This window comes from Dama dama, chromosome 17 (genome assembly GCF_033118175.1).
Source record: "Dama dama isolate Ldn47 chromosome 17, ASM3311817v1, whole genome shotgun sequence".
NCBI classification, from domain to species: Eukaryota; Metazoa; Chordata; class Mammalia; order Artiodactyla; family Cervidae; genus Dama; species Dama dama.
The window spans coordinates 62691635-62704879 of record NC_083697.1 but is presented as its reverse complement, the minus strand read 5'-3'; the positions used below and the strand labels follow the sequence as shown (position 1 = coordinate 62704879).

General features: G+C 43.9%; 1 protein-coding gene across 1 annotated transcript in view; it reads right to left on the bottom strand.

The window, feature by feature from the left end:
* Positions 1 to 13245, bottom strand: part of KLB (klotho beta) — a 32175-nt gene that overhangs the window by 2468 nt on the left and 16462 nt on the right. The window contains exons 2-4 of the mRNA XM_061164580.1: positions 10025 to 10535; positions 7152 to 7420; positions 801 to 1944 (exon numbers count right to left, since the gene is read on the bottom strand). Of these exons, the coding sequence (XP_061020563.1) occupies positions 801 to 1944; positions 7152 to 7420; positions 10025 to 10535 (1924 nt within the window). The remainder of the gene's footprint in view (positions 1 to 800; positions 1945 to 7151; positions 7421 to 10024; positions 10536 to 13245) is intronic.

Here is a 13245-nt window from a genome sequence, read left to right as displayed (position 1 = left end):
GATTGAAGTAAAACATTCGTATAATAATACAAAAACACCTGCAGGAAACTCAGATTTAAGAATTGGAGCCATAAAGGTCAAAGGACTTACTGTCAACTTGTTCACAGTGTTAAAAGCAGAAAAGTATTGCCATTTACCTTGATTCCAGAGCTCAGGTGTGAGATAACAGCCCAGTAACTGCACTTGGTTTCCCCAGCTGCTCACTCTCACTTTCCTACTCAACTCTTTCATACCTTCTGTCAACAAACTTATAGCACCTCCTCTGTTGGAATCATCTTTGACTCATACACACACCCAATCCTGTTGACTACCTTCAAAACACATCCAGAATCTATCCACTTCTCACTATCTCCACTCTTAATTGCAGAAGGAAAAGGCAACCCCCTCCAGGACTCTTGCCTGGAAAATTCCATGGATGGAGGAACCTCCTAGGCTACAGTCCATGGGGTATGCAGAGAGTCAGACTCTACTGAGCGACTTCACTTTCACCAGTCTTAATAACCTGACCCTGTCCACCATTATCCTTACCCAGACCAGGGCAATTCTCTCTGTATCAATTCTTGCTCCTTTATGGTGTAGTCACAAAAGAGCAGGAGTTCTTTTGGTGTGAGTTGGATCTTGTCACCCTTCTGTTTAAAACCTAGAACTTTCCTATCCCTGAGAGTAAGCTACAGTTTTTACAAGGGCCTTTTTCTAAGCCCATAATAGACTGTCATTAATGAGCCTGTTGCCCCTCATTCTTTGGTTCATATTACCTGGGAATGTCATATACTTGGAGGGAAATGGCCCCCGAACCTCACCTTTCAAAGCCTCCTGGATGTACTTCTCTAAGTAGTATTTTCGGAGTTCATCCTTCTCCAGGGACTGGTCATCGATGCCACTGGCCGTGATGTAAACATCCATGTCTCCATAGTTGCTCCGGATCCACTGCAGCACCCTGCGCTCTCCCCAGGGCATCACGGCCAGGCGGGTGGGGGAGCTCAGGCAGGTGATGTCCTGCAGAAACTGGACGTCCCTGTCCGTGTCGTAGGTGCTGCCGTTCTGGCGCTCCTGCATCACGAGCCTGGTGGTGAAGTGGTTCAGGGCGTAGAAGTCCGCAGTGCCCTTGACCAGCCTCCTCTCCTCCTCCGTGAACTGAGGCAGCGCGGAGCGCGCGAGCCCCTGCCGATTCTTGAAGGCGACGTGCTCCCTCATGGCCAGCGGGTAGTCCCCCGTCTTGAAGAGGGGCTCTGCGAACCAGGCGATCTCGAACTGGAGGAAGCGCTCGGCCGCCTTCCGGTGCGAGGCCGCGTAGGGATTGGCGGGCTCGGCCCAGTCCGAGTGTAGAGACAGCGACACGGCCCCGCGCTGCGCGGGCCTGTACTGCCGGTCGTAGCGGTGCCAGGCCAGGGCGTGGGCGATCAGCAGGTGGTGGGCGGCCCAGTAGGTGTCGTTACTGGGCTGCTCGTAGATGTCACTCAGCCGGTTAGGCTCGTTGATGGTGATCCAGAGCTTCACCAGGTCCCCCAGCTCCCGGAAGCACAGGTCGGCGTAGTCCTGGAAGGCCTCGGCCGTGGACCGGTTCAGCCACCCTCCGCTGCGCAGCAGAGGCGCAGGGAGGCCTAGGTGGGCGTGGGTCGGATAGTACAGCGTGACCATCGAGGAGATGTTGAGCTTCAGCCCCTCACTGACCACACACCTGTAGTACCGCAAAGCCTGTCGGTTAGCCATGGACAGGTTGCCGGTGGGAAGGATGGAGGGCCAGTCCAGAGCAAACCTGTAGTGGGTCACTTTCATTCTTGCTAACATCTCAAGCTGTCTTTTGATGCTGACAAAATCCGTGCATTGAGCTGGTCTTGTTTTCAGCCTCACCCCGTCCACTCGGCGCAACAGTCTGTTGCCCGTCACGTTCCACACGTACAGATGCGGATCGCTGAACTGCGGGGAGGAAGCCGCCGACTCCGGCTGTGAAAGCAAGCACACACAGGCAGGCGGAGCCTTAGCATGTGTCCTCTACGAGAAAGGGGTGTCTGTATCAGTCACTCAGCCCTGTCCAACTCTTCCGCGACCCCATGGACTGTAGCCCACCGGGCTGGAAGTGGGTTGCTATTTCCTGCTCCAGGGGCTCTTCCTGACCCAGGGATGGAACCTGGGTCTCCTGCATTGCATTCAGATTCCTTACTGTCTGAGCCCCTTCAGACCAGGAAGGAAGAGCCTGATCTTATTTTGCCTCTCACAATAGAGAAAATAAATGATGCACATGTCCTTCAGAACGACCTATGTCTTCCTGCTCTTTTCCTGCTGATGTCAGCAAAAAAGGCCTGATGGATTATCCTCCCTCCCAGCCCTTGTAATTTACCAGGGAGACAGGAAAATGTAGAGAAAGAACCACACCTAGGGCTTGGCTTGCAAAACTATTTGTCTTTCAGAAAACAAGACGATGTTTTCCAGTTCCTAGGTCCTAAAAACCAGGTAATGTGGGGGTGGGGTGCGGCGCGTGGGAGGTTCTCACGTGATTCTGTTCAACTGCATCAGGAAATTGGCTTGGTTCTCTCAGTTAAAAGGAACCACAAAAGATGGACCTTCCAAACCTGCCATAAATTAAAGGCAAATTAGCATTCCAGTTGTGGAGGATTTCACTGAGATTAGCATTTGGGGTTAGAGGAGGCTGGTGGACCCCAGTCACAGTTCCTAAAAGAGGCCAGTGGGAAAGAGTAGGAAATGACCCCTTGCGTTTCCTGAATGCGTCTCTCTTAACACTCCCATTTGAAAAATCCAAGTGATGTCACACGTCCATCATTCACTTCTCCCCTTCCCATGTGCCTGTGAGAACATGCATTTACTCCTCCAAAGGGAGGATTCTGAACATCCTCTTTATATAAGGTAATGAAGTATGAAAGGAGAGAACCCTAAAATAACCCCCAGAATCTCCCAGGTTGACTCTTGAATCCATTCTCTGCACCCCCACCAAGCAGAGAGCCCTGGACTCCTGTTCTAGTTCTGTCCCTTTAAAAGCCAGGCTTGACGACTCTAGTGAGAGAGCAATCTCACCCCTCACAGGTGTACTGTGAGAAGTCCGTGACTCTGGGCAATTGCTCTGTCAACTCTAAAGCACTCTACAAACATAAGGTACTTATGACTTGGGTTTAGTTCTCCCTATAATTATTGCCTGTTAGGCCCTTGAGTCTAAATTAAAACAGAAAAGGGCTTAAGAAAAACAAGTTCAAGATTAATAAGAAAAAGTAAAAGTTCTGTTCTTGTTTCAAAGTGCTTTTTCTTCCCATGACTGAATTTAAATGTACCTGGAATCAATGGTAATTAGCCTTTGGTAAATATTTTCCCTCTAATTGTTTTCTCATGTGTCATCTTTCATAGTCTAATTACAAGATCATATCATTGCCCACTTGCCATCTGCCAACTAGCTATCTAAAACATTAAACTGAGAGAACATTGATCATGTGAGCATGAAGTTAAATCTGTATATAATTATTTGAGTAAAATCTTTAGCCTAGATAACCAGTTTCAGTGTTTTGAAACCTCAGAGCATCATGGTATTGAAAGGGTATTTATTTACAAAGGGCAATCTTGCAGTAAGGTAAGGTACAATCAAATGAAAATCTGTTTTACTTTTAAAAATCTCCAGAAAGCATTAGTCTTAGCAACTGTGTGATTAATCTGCTAAGAGAAATAGTTAAAAGTATTGCACCCTGACCTCAGCCCTAGCTCCCAGAGCTTGGTTCTGAAGTTCTGTTTTCCACTAAAAGGATCCTGGACTCCTTGGAAAAATGACTGTTTTCAAGTCTGGTTCAGGAAAGGAATGAGGGGATCCTGGTGAATATTGCGCCAGAAAAATAAGGACATACTTAAAAACTGGAAAGGAAATGTCAAAAAGACATAAGAACAGCTTGAAAGAGTCCCATTTGCCAAATTTGAGAAAATTTGAGCATCAAAAGTTCCAGTGAAGCAGTGACAACAATGAATTATAACACATTGAGTTTAATTCACTTAATAAATACAGAATAAATAATCTAATTAGAATTTTGCAATCTGCAAAGTAATAACTAATTCAGGCAAGGTTCATAAATCAATGTTAAGACCATTGGTTGAATGTTGTTGAGAAATAGGATATTCATACCGTCTCAAAATATCACCATCAGATTAATTCTTAATTACAAATGGAAAAGGACCTTTCAGTTAAGAGATCTGGCAAATGCCACATGAAGAAATCTGGTGACTACTACTTCAACTAGTGTCTTCAGTAATGAAAGAAACTGACTTTATGTGCCTCCTAATATGATGTATTGGAAAATACAAAACAGCATCTATGAAGTATTATTTCTAGAAATGCTTAACTGAATCTAATAAAGAAACAGAGCAATCCAAGCTTGCAGACATTCTACAAGCAACGGGGATGTCCCTGGTGGTTCAGTGGTTAAGATCTCACCTTCCAGTGCCAGAGGTGTGGGTTGAGGAGCTAAGATCCCACATGCCTCCTGGTCAAAAAACCAAAACAAAGCGAAGCAATATTGTAACAAATTTGATAAAGACTTAAAAAAAAAAGTTCCACATTCTACAAAGCAACTGGCCTGAACTCTTCAGAACTATCAATACCATGAGATTAGGGGGATTTCTCTGAATTAAAGAAGCTAAAGATATATATAGACCCAGATGCTGGGGAAGGCATAGTAGTATTTTTTAATGTTATTTTCACTTTGTAGTCTTCCTATAGAGCACATCTACTCTTGCCTGCCCATCATCTATTCATACAACCTTTGGCTGAGTTTTCAAAAAGCATCCACATTTTTCTTGGTAAAGCATTCTTCCTCATTCCCTAAGTGCAAGGGAAGCTGACTCCTCAATGGGCCCCAGGTGTGAGCAAGAAGCCCAGGTCTGATTGATCACATCCTTACTTTTCCCTGACCAAGTGATCAGCTCTTGCTCAGAGGAATAGGAGTAGGGTGCTCAGAGTGGACTGACATTCACAGTGTCAGTTACTGGAGAGCAGATGGGTCTTCACATGAAGCAGGAACTTGCAGGTTGGGTTATTTACAAACTGGAACTCTTGTCCCTCTTGGGGCCTGTCTTTGCTGGCTCTAGACTTTGCAAAACATAAACCTACTTGAAGTGGTAGGGAAAAATGGTCTGACTGTGCCATGCAGAAGAGGAGAGAGACACTGGGTAAGTACGTGCCTCTCCAGGGGACGCAAACTGAAGGTGAGTCACTGTTTATATTACTCCCTGTATCTTTCCTCCTTTTATCACCCCTTTAGTAAAGTTTTGTTTAAATACTGATAGGGGTTGAGATTCATAACTTTGGTCACTCACGGTTTGGGCCCTTTTGTCTAGTCATATCCCTTGTACATCTTGTTTTTCCATATGCTTCTAGAATACAAGTACAGTGAGGTCTTATAGCATAATGGTCAGAGACAGACAAATCAGGGTTGGACAAGTTATGTAACCGCCCTAAGCTTCAATTTCTTTGCCTATAAGACGAGGGTTTTATGATTAAGTGTACTGAATGCACATACATTCAGAAGTTAAGTGCTTGGTACATAGTAGGAACTTCAAAAATAGTTTTGGAAAAATTATTTCAGAAAGCATCGTGCATCTGAGAACTTAAGGATAGCTTGCTACAGTTCTGCCACTATTTGTGTTACCTTAGGCAAGTCACTTTCTGTTATTAATTGATAGGCCTTACTTTCCTCAGCTATAAAATGAAAGATTTGGAATAAGAGGTTTCTAAGGGCTCACCTGGGTCTAAAAGTTCACCTTCTTCACACACTATGCACTGAACACCTACCATGTGTCTGAAACTGCTCTAGTAAGGCATCCAGCAGGCAGCAAAGCCTCAAACCTCTCCACCGTCTTGCGGAGAAAGTTTGCATTCTAGTCGGAGAAACAGGTGACCAGTAAGGAAAATGTGTAAAGTGGTTACCACAGCATGGCAGTGGGGGAAATGAGATACTGGTTGAAAGGTACAAACTTCCAGTTCTAAGATTAACATGCTCTGGGGGTCTGTTGTACAGGATGGTGACTATAGCTAATAATATTGTGTTGTATACTTGAAAATTGCTAAGAAGATCTTAAATTTCCTTACCATAAAAAAAGAAATGAGGTTTGCCTGTGATGGTATGGAACTGATAGCTAATGCCATAGTGGTAATGTTTTTGCAGTAAAAAGATGTATCAAATCAATACATTGTACACCTCAAACTTAGACAATGTTGGATGTCAATTATATCTCAGTAAAGTGGAGAAAAAAAGGAAAATGTGTAAATACATAGTATGGTAGATGTAATGAATGCTATATAGGCAAATAAAGCAGGAAGGGAGAATAAGCAGTGATAGGGATGAAGGTGTGGTGTTTGGAGTAGAGGGAAGCCTTATTGAGAGGTTGACATTTGAGTTGCATTTGAAGAAGGTGAAGAATGAAGCAAGTCAGGAGGCCCCACTGGGGTATAAAGACCTCATAAGGCAAATGACCCATATTTATCATAAATCACTTAGATGAAGGGCCACTAGTAATTTGCTTCTGGCAAAACAACAACCTAGGGAATTCCCTGGTGGTCCAGTGGCTAAGACTCCATGCTTTCACTGCCGAGGGTGTGGGTTCAACCCTTGGTGGGGGACTAAGATCCTACATGCTACATGTGCAGCCAACAAATTTAGAAAAACTGTAAAATCTGTTTCCTGTGATTTTGAAACTACTGATAAATGGCTGTCACAAAAATGACTGGAAGATCTCTCTAGACTATATGCAACTTGAGGGCAGTATGAAAAGCTCTCAGTAAGCATGAATTCTTCCCTTCCTCTCCCTTCTTTCCCCAATGTCCCCTTATAACCCCCAAATAATCATGGTATTTGATATTATCTGACAGCTGTTTCTTAGATGTCACTGAGTAAAATGAAGGAATATTGTGTGTTATTTGTGCCACTTTATAGTTAAATTTGTGGAGCTTCCTAGGTGGCGCTAGTGGTAAAGAACTTGCTTGCCAATACTGGATCAGGGAAGAAGGTCTGGAGAAGGGCACAGCAACCCATTCCAGTATTCTTGCCTGGAAAATCCCATGGACAGAGGAGCCTGGTAGACTACAGTCTGTAGGGGCGCAAAGAGTCAGGCACAACTTCGTGACTTAGTATGCACGCATAGTTAATTTGTAAGGAGCCACTTACCTTAAGGACAGATTCAGTAACACCCCAGGAGAAATCACAGGGAAACTGACCCTGCACATCTGGTGTGGACTCTTTCACACTGAAACCATTTTCTTGAATGATCTGTCTATAGTAATGTGCTGAAGACTTGGGCTTTCTTTCTTTTTGTTTACTATTAAAATCCACATAAAATAATCCTCGGCGAGTGGTGTAAGCATCCTGCCATTCAAAGCCATCCAGGAGGGACCAGGCTGTGTAACCAAACACTTGTATTTCATCAAACTTGATTGCTGTATAGAAGGACAAAAGCAGATGTTCAGAGGCCTAAACACTCTGGTTCATGTTTACAACTTCACAAATGACATGCTGGGGCAGCTTATTGTGAAACCAACCTTTTCCCTAATTTGCAGGCCCATTATATCAACTAGGAATTGTATTTAATTTATTATTTTTTTTAAATTTTATTTTTATATTTCAAAAGGGGCAAGTTATTTTCAACTAGAATGGTCTTCCCAAGTGAACAACACAGTTAAAGGGTCAAATTTTAAATATTCCTGGTCAGGGAACTAAGATCCCGCATGGGGCACCATGTGGCCAAAAAATAAATAAATAAAATAAAAATAAAATATTCACGAGACTTAACTTAGTGTGCAAATCTGTGTCGGAGGGCATGGTAATTTCTGGAACCCTTTGGGACCAATGCAGATGCCAGCTTTGACCAAGAGTTTCTCATTTCAAGCTTGGCTTGTTTCCCATTCGTGGACAAACTGTCTTCTATGAAACAGTCCTCGGGGACTGAGACATCAGCTTTGAGAATGAACATATGTGAATGCAGATTTAAGGAGGAGACAGAAGCACAGTGATGTAAGAGAAGAAGGACTGACTGGGCCGAGGGGCAGGAGGGGAGAGGACTTGCTCTATTGTGCTCCTGGGCGGGGCTGTTGGGCAGCTTTCTTGACCTCAGTTTTCTCATTAGTAAGTAAAGAGGATTGAAACAGATGATCTTTCAGAAATTTTCTGGCTTTAAATTCAACAACGTTTTATCAACAAGATAAAAATTAAATATGCAATAAGAACAACAATGGTTCAATCAAACATGAACCTTTGTTCTTAAAAGCTTTCATTTTCTCATGGAAATGTTTCCTTTCTGCACTTTGGGGTTTTATCACAGACTTTCTTTTCCTAAAAGGTAGAATTGATGTCAAGAGATTCTGATGAGATAAATGTTTCAACAGGCCCTGGGGTTTGTGCTTTGGTGCCCTAGGGGCCTGTGAAAGGAGGGATGGTGATGCCCAGGGAGTGACGCCACCTCTGCAGGCTCTATGGGCAGAGTTCTCTGCCCTGGAGGCCCCCATGTGCATGAGCCCTGGGGCTGGGCCCAGCACAGCTTGTTCCATGTGATCCTCCTGCAGGTTAGAACAGGAGTGTCTTGCTGTCCCTGAGGACCTTCCCTGACACTCCCTACAGAACCAGGGATTTTTTTTTTCTCGAAGTTTGTGACTTTTGTTTTGGCCACTCCATGCAGTTTGCCATGATCTTGGTTCCCTGACTAGGGATCGAGTCCATGCTTTGGCAGTGAAAGCGCAAAGTCCAAACCACTGGATCCCTAGGGCATTCCCTTCAAGCTTGTGACTTCTAAAGAGAGCTACAGAGCTGTAGAAAGATCCACTGAGAATTCCTTTATATGGGAGAGAAATGGAGCCCAGCTCTGTAGGGAAGCATCATAATTAAAGCTTGTCTTCTGCTCCATTATTTCAATCAGCCACCTGCAGATGTCACTCCCTGAGTAATGGAAAAGGAATGAGAGGATGAGCAGGGCTTAGAGAAATATCCAGGAACAATAGAAATTGTTCAGCTTAGCCATTCATGGCTCATTCTTGGTATTCAGACTTTTCATCATTGAGTCGTGTAATAGAGTACAAGGAACACAATCAAGAAAAGCTTTCAGCATCTTAAAACTGTTAAACTTTGGACATGTCTCCTTTACTGGTGGCTCACACGGTTAAAGAATCTGCCTGCAATACAAGAGATCCAGGTTCAATCCCTGGGTCAGGAAGATCCCCTGGAGAAGGGAATGGCAACCCACTCCAGTACTCTTTCCTGGAGAATTCCATGGACAGAGGAGCCTGGTGGGCTACAGTCCATGGAGTTGCACAGAGTCGGACATGACTAACACTTTCTTTTCACTTTCCTTTAGCACTATGTTCTTTTTGAAGGAATGAAGCAGCATCTTGTTGCCAATTAAGGATGTATCTACAACCTAAAATTATTTTGCTTTCAAACTCATTTAAAAAGGACATGAAACTGGAAAAAAGAAAAAAGGACATGGGAGTAACTGAAGGAGCCTTTTGGGCCTAGAAAAGAGAACAACAGTCTCAAAGGCCCCTTGCTGAATCATCTAACTTCGGAGAAAACAAAGCATAACTTTAGTTCCACCCTGATGCTCCAGGCCGGTTGCATCTATCTGGAACTTATCACCCCCTGTCCGGAAACCTACCACCCCCTACACCCGCCCAGAAGACTTATCACCCCCTGCCCAACTACAAGTGTCATCTCAACAAAAGAATACTCAAAATATCCCACTTGATTGACGTTTCCCTTATCGCTTCCACAAACCTCCCTATAAGTATGAAGCCTCCCTGATCCCTCTCGGCGCTCAGCCTGGTCGTTAGGCCGACTGTCGCCCCTCCTTGCCTGAATAAAGGTAACCTACTTCTGTTGAGGTCGTCTTTCCTTTTCTGCCTCGCCGGAACTGTACCTTACAGTAACAAATTTCTGTCATCACTGCACAACAGAAAAGTACAATACCAGCAGCCTATTCAAAGGTGACCTTAAATATCCTATAGCAAAAGCACTCAAAACAGTTTTTTAAATTGAGCTAATGTAAAGCCAACCTTGAAGAACCTGGTTGAGGAAGTTCTTCATCATGTAGATGGCTGTGGTATCCTCTGTCTTTACGTGACTGTCCGTGAACCAGCCATTCTCAGTAATCAAGACTCGGGGATTACCGTATTCCAGTTTAATCCAGTTTAGCACATCTCTTAAATTGAGTGACACATTTTGTCCCAGTTTAGCCATAGTGTTGTGGGGCTTGAAGTTGTTGGGTCCAAAGGAAAAGGCAAAGAAGTCCGCTGTGCCCCTCACCTCATTCTTCTCTGCTTCAGAGAAGTGAGGTAGAATGGAGGGCAACTGCTTTCTCATCACTTCTGGATAGTCGCCATCCCCGTGGATAGGGTTGGCAAACCACCCGAGCACAGAAATTATGGATTGTTGGCACTTGAGTATATCCATTGTATTTTCTGATCTGTTTGGTTCAATCCAGTGGGATCCCAACGTGATTGACAGCTGACCCTTCTGATGTGGGCGGAAATTTCTGTTGTAGTTATGCCAAACTTTCGAATGAGCCTAGTAAGAAGAAAATATTGTTAATCTTTGTTGCTATTACTCACAAGGTTGTGACTTGGCTGGTAGAAGGTCTTTTCATGGATAACTTAATGAATTGCCGGGTGATGCAGGGGGAACCTGCCAGAGAACTCTGATAACTACAGAGTCTGCTCTCTGTTCACTTCCTCCGTGCTTCCAACCTAAAGGCTCCCCTGTAAGATCACCGAGGGACAGGCAGACAGCCCTTGTCCAAGCTCCATCTTACTTTTTCTCTCCCTGTCTCCCTTCCAGGCCTTATTGGGGCTGCATGCAGGTGAGATACTATGTGGATTACAGGGTTTTTTCCTCTATATAAAAAGACTCTGAGCAGTGATCTTTCACTGTTCTACAGAATCTTTTGGCGCTAAGTTAGAAATGCAAGATAACACAGCCTTTAAATTCTGTAAATGGATAATAACAGAGCTCACCACTTATTGTAAGGATTGAATGAATTAATGTACTTTAGGAGAGGATCTGGCACAGAGTAACCTCTATATAACCCTTAGCTATTGTTACTGTTATTACAAAAGGGTGGCAGGCATGGTATAAAACAGAAACCAGTGGAAATAGTGTAGGATTTGGGGTCAGCACACTTGGGCTTCAAGTTGAGGTACAAGCTACAGTGGCCTTTGACAAGTCACTTAAACTTTCTGAAATCTCTTCATATCTTCAGCTGTAAAATGAAGTTAAAAATAATAATCCCCTTTGTAAAGTTGTTGTCAGACGCAGGGCTAGTGTATATATTGATTATGTAGCATAGACTAGAGCATCCAGGAGCTACTGCCTAAAGATGGGTGTTATTATTGGGTCCCCCTGGAGTTTACATTCCCAGTTGAGCTCACTTAAAACAGAGCCTCATGATCGGTCTCCAATCTATTTAATAGGTACTTACTGAGTGCTGACTCAGTGAACGCCTGTCTTGCCTTGCCTTGAGAAGCTGAAATAAATAGTACAGGAACCTGCTCTCAGAAGCCAATGATCTCAATGGGAAAATAAGACTAAAATGTGTGAAACAGAAAAATATAGCACCACATAAAATAAAACATTAAATTAAGCCAGTAAAGAACCATGAGGTGTATCAGAAGGAGAAGCAAACATTAAGGATTCCAATTAATGGCTCTAGGCCAGTTAAGGGCTTCCCTGGTGGTTGAAATGGTAAAGAATCCACCTGCAATGGGGGATACCTGGGTTCGATCCCTAGGTTAGGAAGATCCCCTAGAAGAGGGCAGGGCACCCATTCCAGTATTCTTGCCTGGAGAATTCCAGGCACAGAGGAGACTGGCGGGCTATAATCCATGGGGCGGTGATGGGTTGGACACAACTGAAGCGACTAAGCGCGCACGCAAGCCAGATGAATGCCCAAGGCCTCCTTCCTGCCCTGGGAGGCCAGGACTTCCTTCCTGATGCAGTCTGCTCACCTCTCCTCTTCTCGGCACCTGACTTGCTTGCCTCTTCATGTCTCTTCCTAAATCTGCCAATTTCTCCTCTATTTGGGTGCTTCTAGAACAAGAGCACAAACCCTTACTGCTTCCAACCCACAAAGTCAGCTTTCAATCTGTTCCTTAGCTTTTTTTTTTGCTCACTGGAGATGTTTTATTATATTGGGTTGAATTATCCAGAAGTCCCTTTTTGTAGGTCAAAAACAATAAAATATGAACAACAGTTCAAACCTAATAGATCCTGTGGACATTAAAAATGCTCCATAAACTCTGTTAGGGTGGGGAAAGATAGACATTAATGTAAGGGGTGAGGATTTCAAAACTGATGTCTCCTTGCTTTATGCAAGAAGAGCTAAATCAAACAATTTCATGAAAGATTTTCTGAAGAAGTAGATGCCTCCAGCTATTGACTCTAACTACCTGTTCTTACTCAGTTTTCATTGGAAGATTCTGGAACCACTTAGCAAGCACCCCAATGTTCCTAAAGATCCTTAAAGAATATTCTTCTCAAAAAAGTGTTCAGGCTGTAGCCTCCTCCCCTGCCTCCAACCTGAGGTTCCAGTGTCTGGAAGGACTCTCAGTACTGCCTGGGACAGACTCCACCTGAGGTGGTCTCAGCTGCTCTAGACTTTTCTGGGGCTGGAATCACAGCGGGTCTTAACTGCATTTTTCCTGATTTGAAACAAAAGCAATTGTGCATTGCTAGAATTCAAAGGGAGGCATTCTTTGCTTATTCTAATCCATCACTTAATCCCTCGGTAGCCTCAGTGCTTTCATCCATAAAAGCCCCAGAGATCAGTAGTACGCCTCCTGTGGATGGGTGTGCACTTCTGATGTGTAAACTGTAATGCACTCAACACGTGTAAGATTCTGAGCCATAAACTAGCTGCCTGGCAAATATGATGTCATCAGACAGTAAAGGGAAAGTGAGTTGAAATTAGTGTAATGTATTAAACCAGTCCTAACAGTGATTAACCAGTTCTAATAGGAAAAAACAAGGAGGGGGAATTTTCTTTGAAATAAATGTTCTACTGCATATTTCAGTGATTATATGAAAGGTGATGTAACCTGTGATAAAACAGACGTATCTTTGCAGTAGTTTTCCAAGCAAGTTTTCTGGAAATATAGATCTCCCCATACATCTATATACACATGCTACATACACATGTTGTTACACCAAGGTGACCTTGCTGTTTCACAGTGTCTCCTTCACCTTTGCTGCTATTTGCATAGGCTATCAAGGTATCTAGGGT